The 13,196-nt window shown below is 35.0% G+C and overlaps 1 protein-coding gene and 1 non-coding gene across 2 annotated transcripts in view; both read right to left on the bottom strand.

Moving 5' to 3' along the window:
* Positions 1-13,196, bottom strand: part of PIGK (phosphatidylinositol glycan anchor biosynthesis class K) — a 125,520-nt gene that overhangs the window by 73,020 nt on the left and 39,304 nt on the right. Inside the window, exons 4-9 of the mRNA XM_058716929.1 lie at positions 12,763-12,898; positions 10,961-11,072; positions 9,650-9,746; positions 7,457-7,574; positions 6,561-6,671; positions 782-954 (exon numbers count right to left, since the gene is read on the bottom strand). Of these exons, the coding sequence (XP_058572912.1) occupies positions 782-954; positions 6,561-6,671; positions 7,457-7,574; positions 9,650-9,746; positions 10,961-11,072; positions 12,763-12,898 (747 nt within the window). The remainder of the gene's footprint in view (positions 1-781; positions 955-6,560; positions 6,672-7,456; positions 7,575-9,649; positions 9,747-10,960; positions 11,073-12,762; positions 12,899-13,196) is intronic.
* Positions 2,472-2,662, bottom strand: LOC131505941 (U2 spliceosomal RNA). Its single transcript, XR_009258689.1, has one exon. It is a non-coding gene; the product is annotated as a U2 spliceosomal RNA (small nuclear RNA).

Genomic DNA, 13,196 nt, shown 5'->3' with positions numbered 1-13,196 from the left:
AGTCCCTCCAAATTTACAATAGCTCCAGATAAATTGTTTCAGATTAACATAATGTAACACTAGAGAAAAACCAGAGATACCACTGAACCAGGCTCACAAACCACCCAGACTCTAGGAATCAAAAGACATGGCAGAGAGAGAAGTAGCCTTACTGCTGGAGCCCAAAGAAATTCTGAACATGGAAATGATTATTTAAAGTTTGTATTTGGCTCCTATGTTCTTTTGGTGCTCACTTCCCCTTTTTATGTTTATCTGCCTTATACCTGCCCGATTCCTTGGGCCCTTATTACACCCAGCTGCCAACTTTCCTATTCAGTGTCACATCATGTAACAAACACTTTCTATTGCAACAGGTGAAAGCATACACACTCATTAGAGTGGTAATGTTTGAAAAGTTCACATACCTGCCCTTTCATGAAGGTTTTCTGAAACCTTTTTTATGCACACCTCCACTAAAGAAAAGTAATGGCTCTAAGAAAGTCAGTTACGAGGAAAGTTTTAGTCCTTTTGAGCCAGTCTCAAATTGCTACTATGAACATTGTATTTTGGAGCTAACGACACAATCCTAATCATGATCTTAGCTTCTCCCTAATATTGATAGCTTTTGCTCATAAGCCTGAAAACTATAGGGCCTACATAAAGTGAAGAATGGGTAGAAATGTGTAGTTTATTTACAAACACCAACTTTCATTTCTTACTACTATGGAACATCATGTTACATAAAGATTTATGAGTTGTAAGACTAGTATATTCTAATAAAATAATAATTCAAGATGAATACCTGCTTTCCATGTTTCCTAAATCTGGTTGCAGACGAATAGTCTCTGTTGTAATTTCCACTTTCCGCACACTTCCAAAAAAATCAGTTATCAGGACATTTTTAGGATCCCTTTGAAAAAGATCAGTGCGATGTCCAGGGGTAGATACACATAGACTTTTGGGACAGACCTGAAACTGAAAAAGATATATGTAACAATAAATACACACATATACATACAGCATTTATTAAATCAGTAACACAGTATAGTAGACTGTTCTGTATTTTTAAAGCTCTCCCAACCTGAAGAAGCTACTGATTCTAAAGATTAAAGTTTCATTGCTATGGTAGTACATGACATTCTAAGAAAGCTATACAGCAGACATTAGAACAAGTAATAAAAAGGGAAGCTGGCTAGGGAGGGAAAAAAAATTCAGTTTTTTTGAATCATATGCTACCAAATATATTTTGGACCTTAAATTTACTGAGAACTCACATGTAACACTACAAGAAACATTGTGGGTTTTTTGTAACTACATTCGTCTCAGTGGGGTGCTCTTCCAGAATGTTTTATTATTATTTTTTTTTTCTTTTAGAGAGAGAGAAAGTGCAGTGAGGGAGGGGGGGTGGGGAGAAAGAATCTTAAACAGGCTCCATGCTCAGCTCGTAGACAAACATGTGGCTTGATTCCATGACCCTGGGATCATGATTTGAGCCAAAATCAAGAGTCAGACGCTCAACTGAGTAAGCCATCCAGGAGCCCCCAGAATGGTCTTTCAAACATTTTATAATCATGGTGCTTCATTTAAAAAACAAAACAAAACTTTAAATTCAAATAAAATATTACATAGTAGCCCAAAATATAAAAGATGAAAGCAGAGCTGCTCTGGAAGGCAGGAAGTTGAAGTACAGACACCCCTCCCCCCCCACCACTAGAGAGGCCCTTTGTTCTCCTGCTGTGTATAAATTCTATAAATTAAGTAACTTTCTTAGTTTATCCATAATGAAAATAAACTCAAGGCACATCCAGACACTCTGCTGCTCCAAAGAACAAAGCCTGAAAACCATGACTTCATCTCTACATTGATCTCACAATAATTTCTATGTTAACCTTACCCCTTATATTCCAGATCAGTGAATTACCAAGGATAGACATATAGTCATTCATTCACTCAGCAAAGGATAAAAAATGTCTACTACATATATTTCATACTGTTATCTTCCAAAAAGGATACAGAAGTTGATAGCCATGGTCCTATCCTCAAGCCTTTAAGCCACATCAGAGATGAATAAACATAACAAGGTAGAAAAAAAGGTGACAGATTCTGCTTCAGAAAAGGATAAACTTTTTATAGGTTGAGGATAAGAAAAAAGAGGGAGTGGGATTTAAGCTATTTTCTGAAGGGAAAGGTAGATTATAGATGGGAAATAGAATTCTTTTGTGGGAGTGGTGACACAAATAGATGGAGGCACAAGTGGGGAGGCAGGAAGCCAGGACTTTCCTGTGGTGGATGGAGTGTGGTGAGACTGATCCTGACAGCCACAAACACATAGGCCAGCCGACCTGTGACAGTACACATGTGCAGTCATATGCAGAAGGGAGCCCTTAGGTCCTCAGGCCAGGGACACTAGAGCCTGGCTGCTTGGTTTCTGTGCCGGCGTGTGACTCCTGCCCCAACACCAGCCTGCCATTTGCAACCCTGCCATTCCCGTGAGAGGGTGTACCATTCCTAGAGGTACTATAATACCAGGTCAATGAGAGCAGTGGATGGGGCAAGCTCTTGTTCCACCTCCCTGCTCCAAAAATCCATTTAATATACTGTCCTCAGATAGAAGATATAGTAGATACTAAACTGCTGAAAACAAATATTACACTCCATCTTAGCTGAAAGGCTGAGAAACAATGGGAAATAACTCTCTTACTAAAGGAGTAGCTGCAAAAATGTGTAGGGCAAATAACCTAGTTGGGCAGGAGCACAGGACATATGAAGAAAACCATGACAGGCCTGCTGGTAAGGGCCTAGGGCCTACAGCATTTGCCCACCTGTGGAGACAAGACCACATGCAAAGGTAATCGCCAATATGATGGGATATGGGTGGGGAAGGGCAGAGCAGCTAGAATTTAAGAAACAAAGTGATCTAAGCACTGTGCTAAGTAATTCGTAGATATTCTCACTTAAGCCCAACAATAACTTTGAGGTATATCACAATTATTATCTCTACTTTAAACTACTAAAAGATTAAGTAATTTGCCTAGCATCACAATGCCTTCCTGGTTCAGGAAAGCAGGAAAAGGAAATACAAAGAGATCAGGACATAAATTAAGAAGCAGTGAAGGCAAAAAGGGTGGGGAAAGTAAAATGCCAAACAGATTTTACAAGAAAGTAAAATGCCAAGCAGGAAGGATGATACAGATGAAAGGTTGCAGAAACAAAGTAAAAGATAAAACAAAATAGGGGCGCCTGGGTGGCTTGGTCGCTTAAGCGTCCGACTTCGGCTCAGGTCATGATCTCACGGTCCGTGAGTTCGAGCCCCGCGTCGGGCTCTGTGCTGACAGCTCAGAGCCTGGAGCCTGTTTCAGATTCTGTGGCTCCCTCTCTCTCTGCCCCTCCCCTGTTCATGTTCTGTCTCTCTCTGTCTCAAAAATAAATAAACGTTAAAAAAAAATTTAAAAAAAAAAAGATAAAACAAAATAAACAAAAATAAGATTGAAGTCCTATGTATACTGAAGGCATTCCTGTATGAGCAACTTGGTGGGCTTTATTAAGTACCAGCAGAAGAAAGCAGGAAAAGCACAGTGGAATGAGCTTGGGGAACAAGATAAAAAGTAGTTATCTTCTTTGCTGCTAAAATCATTGTACTTCACTTTCTTCGAAGTTATTCCTTCCTTCAAGAAAATTTTATCATATCATTCTGGTTTCCTTAGCCTTACCAACATTCACTTTTCATAATCTCCTTCACTTACAGAATCTCCACACTCTAACCAGATTATAAAGCTGTCAAAGACAAGGATGATGACATATTCCAACTTTTGTGCTTCTGCATGTATTCCATTTTCCTGGAATATGCTATACTTCTCTGCTTCCAAACCTGAAAGTCTCTCTCTTCCAAGAAAAATTTTAATGACCAATCCCACTGGATTTAAAGGAATCATACAAATGTGCATTGTTGTCATATCTTTTCATTCATTCAGAATATTCACTGAAAATCTATAAATACACTAGGTACTATAATTAAGTTCTGGGGGTAATAAGATACATAAAGCATGGTTCTTATACTGCTTATTTAAGAAGCTGAAAGCCTCGAAGGAACGTCACAAATATAAACAATTACAGAGAAATATTAAAAGCAAAAGTATCTTAAAGGTACATAGCAAGAGTTAGATGTTCACAGAGGACAGAAGATTACCTGGAGGATCCAGAGACTTGAGATAATAGGCAACACTCTATAAATGTGCTTTGCAACAGTTACCAATGACACTATAAATTTTTAAGGGGCTAAGCACAATGTCTTCTAATTTTGCTGCTCCTGAAGCACCTGATATAGTACACTCTGAATACAGCTGATACCCAACACATTTAATCCAACAGAATAGGTATTAGTTCACAACATCTGGAGACATGCCAATTCACTATAATATTTAACTTCAAGGAAATGGATCATTCTTACTGAACAAGATTAAAATAATCATTTAATTAAAAAAATGGAAGTGGAAAACAAGATATTAGTGAGGAATGTTTATTAAAAACTACACACACACAAAAAATAAAAAAATAAAAACCACACAGCAACTATGGGCAAAAACAAACACACAAACAAAACAGGAGTTTCTTCAGTTTTTCCTGTATGATTTCAATGGAAGAAGTTATTATTTTTTAATTTTTTTTCAATATTTATTTTATTTTATTTTATTATTATTTTTTTTAACGTTTATTTATTTTTGAGACAGAGAGAGACAGAGCATGAACGGGGGAGGGTCACAGAGAGAGGGAGACACAGAATCTGAAACAGGCTCCAGGCCCTGAGCTGTCAGCACAGAGCCCGACACGGGGCTCGAACCCACGTACCGTGAGATCATGACCTGAGCCGAAGTCGGACGCTTAACCGACCGAGCCACCCAGGCGCCCCTCAATATTTATTTTAGAGAGACAGAGTATTGTTTTTTTTTAAATCCATTAGACGTCTATTTGAAGTGTAAAGTGCATATATGGTAAACTTTTGAGACCGTGTCTCACATATTAAATAAAATATACAATGTATAATTAAAAATGGGAATAAACTTGGGGCACCTGGGTGGCTCAGTCGGTTGAGCACCCGACTTTGGCTCAGGTCACGATCTCGCAGTTTGTGAGTTCGAGCCCTGCGTCGGGCTCTGTGTTGACAGCTCAGAGCCTGGAGCCTGCTTCAGATTCTGTGTCTCTTCCTCTCTCTGCCCCTTCCATGCTCATGCTATGTGTTTCTCTGTCTCTCAATAATAAATAAACGTTAAGAAAAAAACCCTTTTTTAAATAAAAAATTTTTTTAAAAAAGGGAATAAACTTAACCACTATAGTAACTAGAATTTAGGTGACTATAGTTTTCTTATAAAGTAGCATTATAACAAGATTTAATTTCCAAATTCGTATTAAGATTTAACAGGCATCAAAATATATAACCTTCAAAACGTAAGAAATAGTTCTATGTTATCAAATATGATAGCTCACAACAGTGATTTTCAGAATTCTGCAGAACTTTTTTTTATCTTAGAGAGTGTGCATGAGTGGGAGAGAGGGGCAGAGGAAGAAAGAGAGAGACAATCTTAAGCAGGCTCCATACTCAGTGCAGAGCCTGACGTGGGCTTGATCCCATGACCCTGCGATCATGACAGGAGCCTAAATCAAGAGTCAGATGCTCAACAACTGAGCCACCCAGGAGCCCAGAACTTCTTTAATTAAAATAAAATTATCTAAATGGTAAGCCCCATCTACTTGGCTTCCCCTTCATTCTCCCTGCTCCACGAAGGCAGGGACAGTGTCTGCCTCTTTCACTAGGATATAGCCAGTGGCTGGCACTTAGCCAAAACTCAAAAAAATGTTTGTGAATAAAAGAACAAGTTATAAATTAATGAAAAAATAAGAGCAAAAGTCATTGATGCACAGTAATTATCCAGGCTAGAATTGTTTCAAGCTTTTTCTTTTGCTTACTTTCAATAGCAACTTCAGAGTAGATCTAATTTAAGGGTACAATCAGTATAGAAAAGTCAAGAAAAAAGATTGAACTAAATTCAAGAAGCCACATCAAAACACTGTACTAGAAGTTGTAGGGTGGACACAAATATGTAAGAGAAAATCCCTTTTCTCCAACATCTTATTACACTCAGTAAGTTCAGAAAAAGGCAGACTATGATAAGTGGTACAAAAGAGAAATAAATCTCTGAAAAACTTTATTTATCTTACTTAAATCCAACAGGGAAGAATTATGGGGCTATTTCCTGAAGGAGGTAGGATCTGATTTGACTCCCAAAGAATAGACAGAATTTGAATAGGTGAATCTAAAAAAAGTACATTTCTGGTAGAGAAAAGAGCCTGAGAAAATGAATGAAAACAAGAAAGCACCTCAAGGAATTTAGTTGACTTTAGTTGGACTAAAGCTTGAGGCCTCCTGTAGTAAAGACAGAGATATTACTGTAAAGGGAAATTCAAAACCATTTAAAAGGCTACCATTCAACATATGAAACAGTACCCCAGGAGTACGGGGAGTAAAGGACTTCACTTACCGCATTAAGCAGACCTATGTGCTATAATCAAATCAAGCAAATACTTACAAGGTCATTCATATTAGTTTGACTAGCTGGATTAATTTCTTCCAAAAATTCCAAGACATAAAATGTATATCTATCCATAAGGTGGACTCCAATTGCAGGATCAGGTTGATGCTATGAAAAAGCAAAGCATATACAACGGCATATTATTAAGCCATAAAAAAAATGAAATCTCGCCATTTATGGCAACATGGATGGATCTTAAGGGCATTATGCTAAATGAAATATGTCAGAGAAAGACAAATACCATATGATCTCACTTATACATGTAATCTAAAAACAATGACTAGAACAAAAACCAACCTTATAGATACAGAGAACAGACTGGCGGTTGCCAGATGAGAGGTGGGGGTAAGACCAAATGGGTGAAGGGAGCCAAAAGGACAAACTGCAGTTATAAATTTAATAAGACATGAGATGTAATGTACAGCACAGTGACTATCATTAATAATACTGTATTGAATATTTAAAAGTTGCTAAGAAAGTAAATCTTACAAGTTCTCATCACAAGGAAAAAAAATTCTGTATGTATGGTGATATTTTTTTTGTTTTTTTTGTTTTTTGTTTTGGTATTGTGACATATGTTAACCAGACTCATTGTAGTGATTATAATATATACAAATATTAAATCATTATATTGTATACCTGAAACTAACATAATATTGTATGTCAATTATACTGCAATAATTTTTTTAAAGCAAAGCAGAAGAAAGAAGTATATGTCTAATCTCATCATTTTAAGAAAATGTTTTAAATGCAACAAAAATTTCCTTCTAAGGTGTTAAAAAGTCTGAGACTAAAAAAAAACCCAAATATATTCATAAAGCATACAAGTGATTTCCAAAATAGCAACATATTCCAAAGACAATGCAGTTCACAAATGGGAAGAATGCACCTACCGAGAGCGAATCTTCTCCCACTTGGCTACTAGCTAAAGCCATTATGTTAGGAGAATAAAATCGTTCGTACATGGATGCTCCTTGACAAGTATCAATAATAAAGAGCAGCTCATTGTAGCTGAAAGAAAAGTGGTAATATCTTTGACATGAATCATGCTGTTAATAATACATTGAGTAATATTTTTATAATACTTGCATAAGATGTTGAAGTCTTGAAATCATACCATAGTCATTTCATTAAAAATTTGAGAGGTTTCAGTAGAATTCCCAGTACAAATTTGATATTAGAAATATCAAAGCTATAATCCTGTCCAGGGAAACTACCTCAACAGGGAGTAGTGGTTGTACCACAAAGTGGCTGCCTCAACTCTTTCCCCCTCCCTTATCTTGAATCCAAATGAATATTCAATTAAAAAACCAGTTATTTGGCACCCATGCTATCCTAGAAAACGAGTCCAGGTTCAGGAAAAAATAAAAATATATGACTTAGTATACTCAAAAAGCTTAAAATCTAACTGGAAGAGAAACATATGAACATTTAACTAAAGGGAATGTGGTAAGAGTTACAAATAGCTATTAGAGCCTACAGTAGGCCTCACACTAAGCTGGGGATACAGCAGTCCCTCCCTGCCTTCATAGAGCTTCAAGTCTAGCAAAATCAAATGCTCTAAGAGCATAGAGAAAGGAAGAGAGGGAACTGTAAAGAAAGGCAGGTCAGGGAAAGGTGATGTCTGTCATGGGCAAGGAAGGGTGAATTATTTTAACTAAAAAAGAAAGGAATAGCACATCCCAGGAGAGGAAAAAGCTGTACTATGGCACCTAAATTTGAAAAAGTGTAATTATTTGGGAAAAGGAGAATAGCACTATGTAGTTAACATTTACAATAAATTTGGGAAGATGGAGAAAATTAGTTTCAAAAATGTAGGGTAGGTCAATCTGTATTTTAAAATGCATTGCCTAGCTGGTGAAGGTAGGGAGCAGATAGAAACTTTTTTCAGAAGTTTTTCAGACACTGGATCTAGGTAAACAGCTAACATTGCACCTAGAAAAGAAAACAAGGAATCTTGCACCATAATATCTAAGCATGTGACAAAAGGAACAATTCATATGGCATATTTGTTCTGAGACAAAATCTGAGGAGGCCCCTGAAGCAGAAACATCTAAGGTTACGAGGGGCAGTATACTAGAACAATTCAGAGAGTCAGCCCTATGACTGGACTTTGGAATGAATTCTAGTGCTGGACTGACTACTTGTGTAAAGTCTAGCAAGTTACTTAATCTCTTTGTGCCTCAATTTACTCACATGTGAAAACAGGAATAATAATAGTATCTACCTCATGGAGTTATCATTAAAATTAAATGAGACAGTACATATAAAACACAGTGCTTAGTACCTAGTATATATCCAATAAATGTAAGCTATGAATAAGATAAAACTAGTACCTAGCAAAAGTTTCCTCTTCAACACCTCCGTTCATTCTTCTTATGCATATAATTCAATATTTACATTTAACATGTAGCACAGTTGTGTACATACACTAGATTTTAAACACTCTGAAGGCAGAGTAAGCATCACATTCCTGTCTGTGTCATGTGTTTAGAAGGTAACCCAGAAGTTTTTATTTTAGATAATCAAGTTAAAAGCACTTCTGCTGCTTTCTATTCTCTTACTTTCATTGACAACTTTCAACGGGCGGGGGCGGGGGGGGTGCGGGTGCTTATCATGGATTACTAACAGCATATCATCCTTAATGTGAGTTGTTACAAATATTATATTAATCGTAATTTCAGCATTTTCTTCCAAAGAAGAAATAATGTACTGCTCTCATGTGGAGGGTCAGAGAATGTACAAAAAAGTAACAACAGGCTGAAGATGGAAAATAAATATATGTTCACAAACCCTGTACATAATGGGGAACTTGGTTGTGGGACTCTTATTTCCTCCAAAAACAATGCTAAATATAACAGACAGCTGATCTTAAAAGGTTAACTTTTTTTTTAATACTCTTTAATGACACTGAGGTTTCTTTTAAAAATAATTCAGTTCAGTAGAAATAACAAACATAAATCTAAAAGAGTAGAAGAAACTATTAAAATAAATTAAAATCTCATAAAGTAAGATCTACAAATCCACTAACCATGGAAAAATTAGGTATTAATTTATCTTATGAAAAGTAATCATCTGCTAATTACCGTCTTTTTTGCCACATTTGCTCAAAAGCATCCGCAAGTTCTATGTTGGTAATTTCTTCAGAATCTTGAAATTTCAAGAAACCATTTCCACCATGTCCTTGTAGGAAGAGTTATAAAGATCAAATATATGCATTTTTTTAAAAAATACAAACTGCATACATCCAGATATAAGCATTTACTTCACTCATGGCAGTATTTTAATAGCATTTGTTATTTTACACTCTAAAATTAAAAGTACTGTGAAAATGAAAAATTTAATTTTCTATTATACCAATTAAAAACAGAATAATGATACACTGTGCAAAAAAATAGATCTAATATCTTTAAAAGTTCTCATCATTTTATCATATAAAAGCACATTTATACTTTTGCACTGGCTTCATTATTATGTCAGAAGTGAGTTTCCATAAATAAATTTCTCAAATACCAGGCAAATACTGTGGTGAGAAAGAGGTTGCAGACACTAGCTGGTGCCATAGTACGCTAGTTCTATTCACGGTGTATACCGGGAATGCTATTACTACCAGGAAGTGTCATTCCCACATAAAAATCAAAGTGTTTACTACCATCAACCACTGTCCCATGAGAGCTGACCAGAAGATCGTGACCTTTAGAATACAGGGATAGAGCCAGTCTGTCTGGATTCAAATGCTAGCTTTGCCACTTAATGACTGTGTTAACTTAGGCAAATAAATCTTTCTTTGTCTCTGTTTCTTTTGCCGTAAAGTAAGAAACATATCAGCACCATCATTAGCATGCCTATAAAGCTCCTTTGTGCAGCTTTTTAAAAGGTACTTCCCACAGGCCATCAAGGTAGAAAAACCTGTCTACGTCAGTGGCCCCTCAGAACACACTGCAGTCCTGTGAGCTCAAACTGGACCAAAACTAAATCAGAATTTTAGGAAAGACCTGAGTATTTGCATTCAAATAATCTTCATACACACTAAAATTTGAGACTCCATCAACAGGAAACCATTGTAAAGTTTCACACAAAGGAAGGACAGATTTGCTATTTTAATTAAATACTTTAGTAGGATGATTAACAGGAGACAAAACTGAAGACAAAGCGATAGCCAGGATCCTAAGTAAAAGGTAGTAAGTTTTTACCAGGGTAATAGTAAAAAAATAAATAAATAAATAGAGATCATAAACTGAGGGACAGTATATCATACTGTTTCCAAATATCATTTCAAGTTGTCCTATGAGAAAAGAGAACTACAAAACAAATGTTTAAATTTCTTTCCATGAAGATTCCTTCTTGAGAAGAGTTACAATATACTCTCTTACTAAATATTTAAATTCTGAAATTACCAGTCATATAAATAAGAATATTGCTCCTATCATCAGAAAGAAGACGTTTTGACCGAGGAGTACTAGGTGGGATCCTGCCAGTTAATACCCGTAAAAAATTCTCCACAGTCACCTGAAAAAAAAAAAAAAAAAGAAGAAGAAGAAATCAAATGAAATAGAACTCAGGGAAACGTGATAATTTTTTTTAGTTTTCAAAAACATTCCTCTTTCTTTCTCTATGAATTACTCAGCATAAACTGAAAATAAAACACAAAAAGAAATATAACTCAATTAAATATATACCTCAAAATTGACTTGCTTCCATTAAATACTAACAGCTAACAAAACTACCTTGGGGAAAAATCAGTTAATTAAATTTAAAACTTTAAATGCTATGCAAAATATTGCCCAAAAACTTAAAAATTATTTATCTTTTTTCAAAGGCAATTCTTTGGGAAGATACAAAATATAGAAACTTGTAAATAAATCTAACAACATTATAACTACTGCAGTTAATCTGTACAACTGCCTGGTGAATTCTATATAAAATTTGAAAGATAGGTCCATAATGAATCATAAAAATAAAGCCATAATGATAGTTCCAAAAATAATCCCTAAATTATGTATCTTTGAATTTTTAATGCATTTTGTTACTTTAATTATGTTAGGGGTAACTTTAACATGTAAAAAATTCATCACACTTTAAGCCAGATTTCCTAACCTGAAATGTGTGGATCTCTAGGATTCTTTGAAAGCATATTTGAAGTTATATTACACAGATCTAAATTTAAAAAGCAGAAATTCTATCCAACTTTCTTGTTTGACCTTTCCTTAGATCATGAGTATGTAAATGTATATGTGTATGTATGTGTGTTCATGTGTGTATATATATGTATGTGTATATAATGTTTGGTTTACATTTTTCCCAGAAGAGAGCAAAATGCTAAATGTTTTAATAAGAGTTCTTGTTGGCTAACAAGGAAGGGAAATTTTTGGTTTATATTTTATGACGACTAAATAAACAAGTAAAAAGTCGAATATTCATGCACATTTAATCACTGAACAAATATTCCTGAGTGCCTTCAAAGGGCTATAAGTACTGGCTAGGTATAAGATATATAAACAGGCCATGGCTTCAAAGAGCTTACAGGCTGGCAGGAGATAGAGTTGATATTTTAAAATTGCTTCAAACAGGTCTGGAGACACCAAAAATTGTGTCTTACTTTTGGTAGGCTTGGTAAAAGGGGAAGGATTAGTGAGGAAGACTTCATCAAAGCAGACTTCAAATCTTAAACATATTCACTACCTATTAAATTTAAAATGAAGTTTCAAAGGGAAAAAATTATAGTATAATGTCATCTTTCAAATTTACATTTTGATTTTTAATCATATATGGATAAAACACTGGAAGCATATTAAAAGTGATTACCTCTAGTGGAAATATGGGTGAGTTTTTTGTTAATCATTTTAATTTTTCCACAATTAATGTGTTTACTAAAAATACAAAGCTTGATATTTTAGGTCAAATATGAAACATGAACAATACATTTACTGTAAAAAAAAAAAGTTGATACATGAAAACTCACTAAAATACTGTAACATAAAAGCTAAGATAAAGTTGTCCTATCCCAGATATATATATGAAATGTTCATACTGTATTAGTTTTACTCCTATGAACTGCAGAGACAGAATTATATCAATGCTTCAGTGACAGTTATATACAAAGTTTAAAGAAAAAGACTATTTTATTCTATCGCTATTTTAGAGCTTCAAAGTAATGATATCTACATTTCAAAAATGTTGCTAAATTAAACAACGTTACCTCATAACTTCTATAATCTACTTCCACATCATCTCCATACACATTTAGTTCCATATTCTTGTGACTAAACACTGTAGCTGGTTTGGGATTTCTAGGGTTGCATGCCATATCGTCTGCAAGCATCAGAACAATGTGACTAGGAAAAAAAAAATTCCAGGAAATATGCTACTTAAATAAAACCAAAAAGTTAAAAGCAGGTACATTTTATTTATATCATGAGGCAATTATGTTCATTCTTTTCATTAAAAATAACAAAAATAATTATTGAGTACATTTTTTAAAAGAAATTTTTAATTGTTTTCATATCCTTATGTAGTATAAACTTTAAAGAAGGGAATTTAGAACAATCTGGCATGAACTTATCCACAGAACCTGAAATTACTAACTTGAGTTTTATGCCATAGAGCAAAGGGAAGCTGAAAGAGCTACACTAT

This window comes from Neofelis nebulosa, chromosome 2, assembly GCF_028018385.1.
Source record: "Neofelis nebulosa isolate mNeoNeb1 chromosome 2, mNeoNeb1.pri, whole genome shotgun sequence".
In the NCBI taxonomy this organism is placed as follows: Eukaryota; Metazoa; Chordata; class Mammalia; order Carnivora; family Felidae; genus Neofelis; species Neofelis nebulosa.
This window is presented reverse-complemented; position numbering and strand designations above follow the sequence as displayed.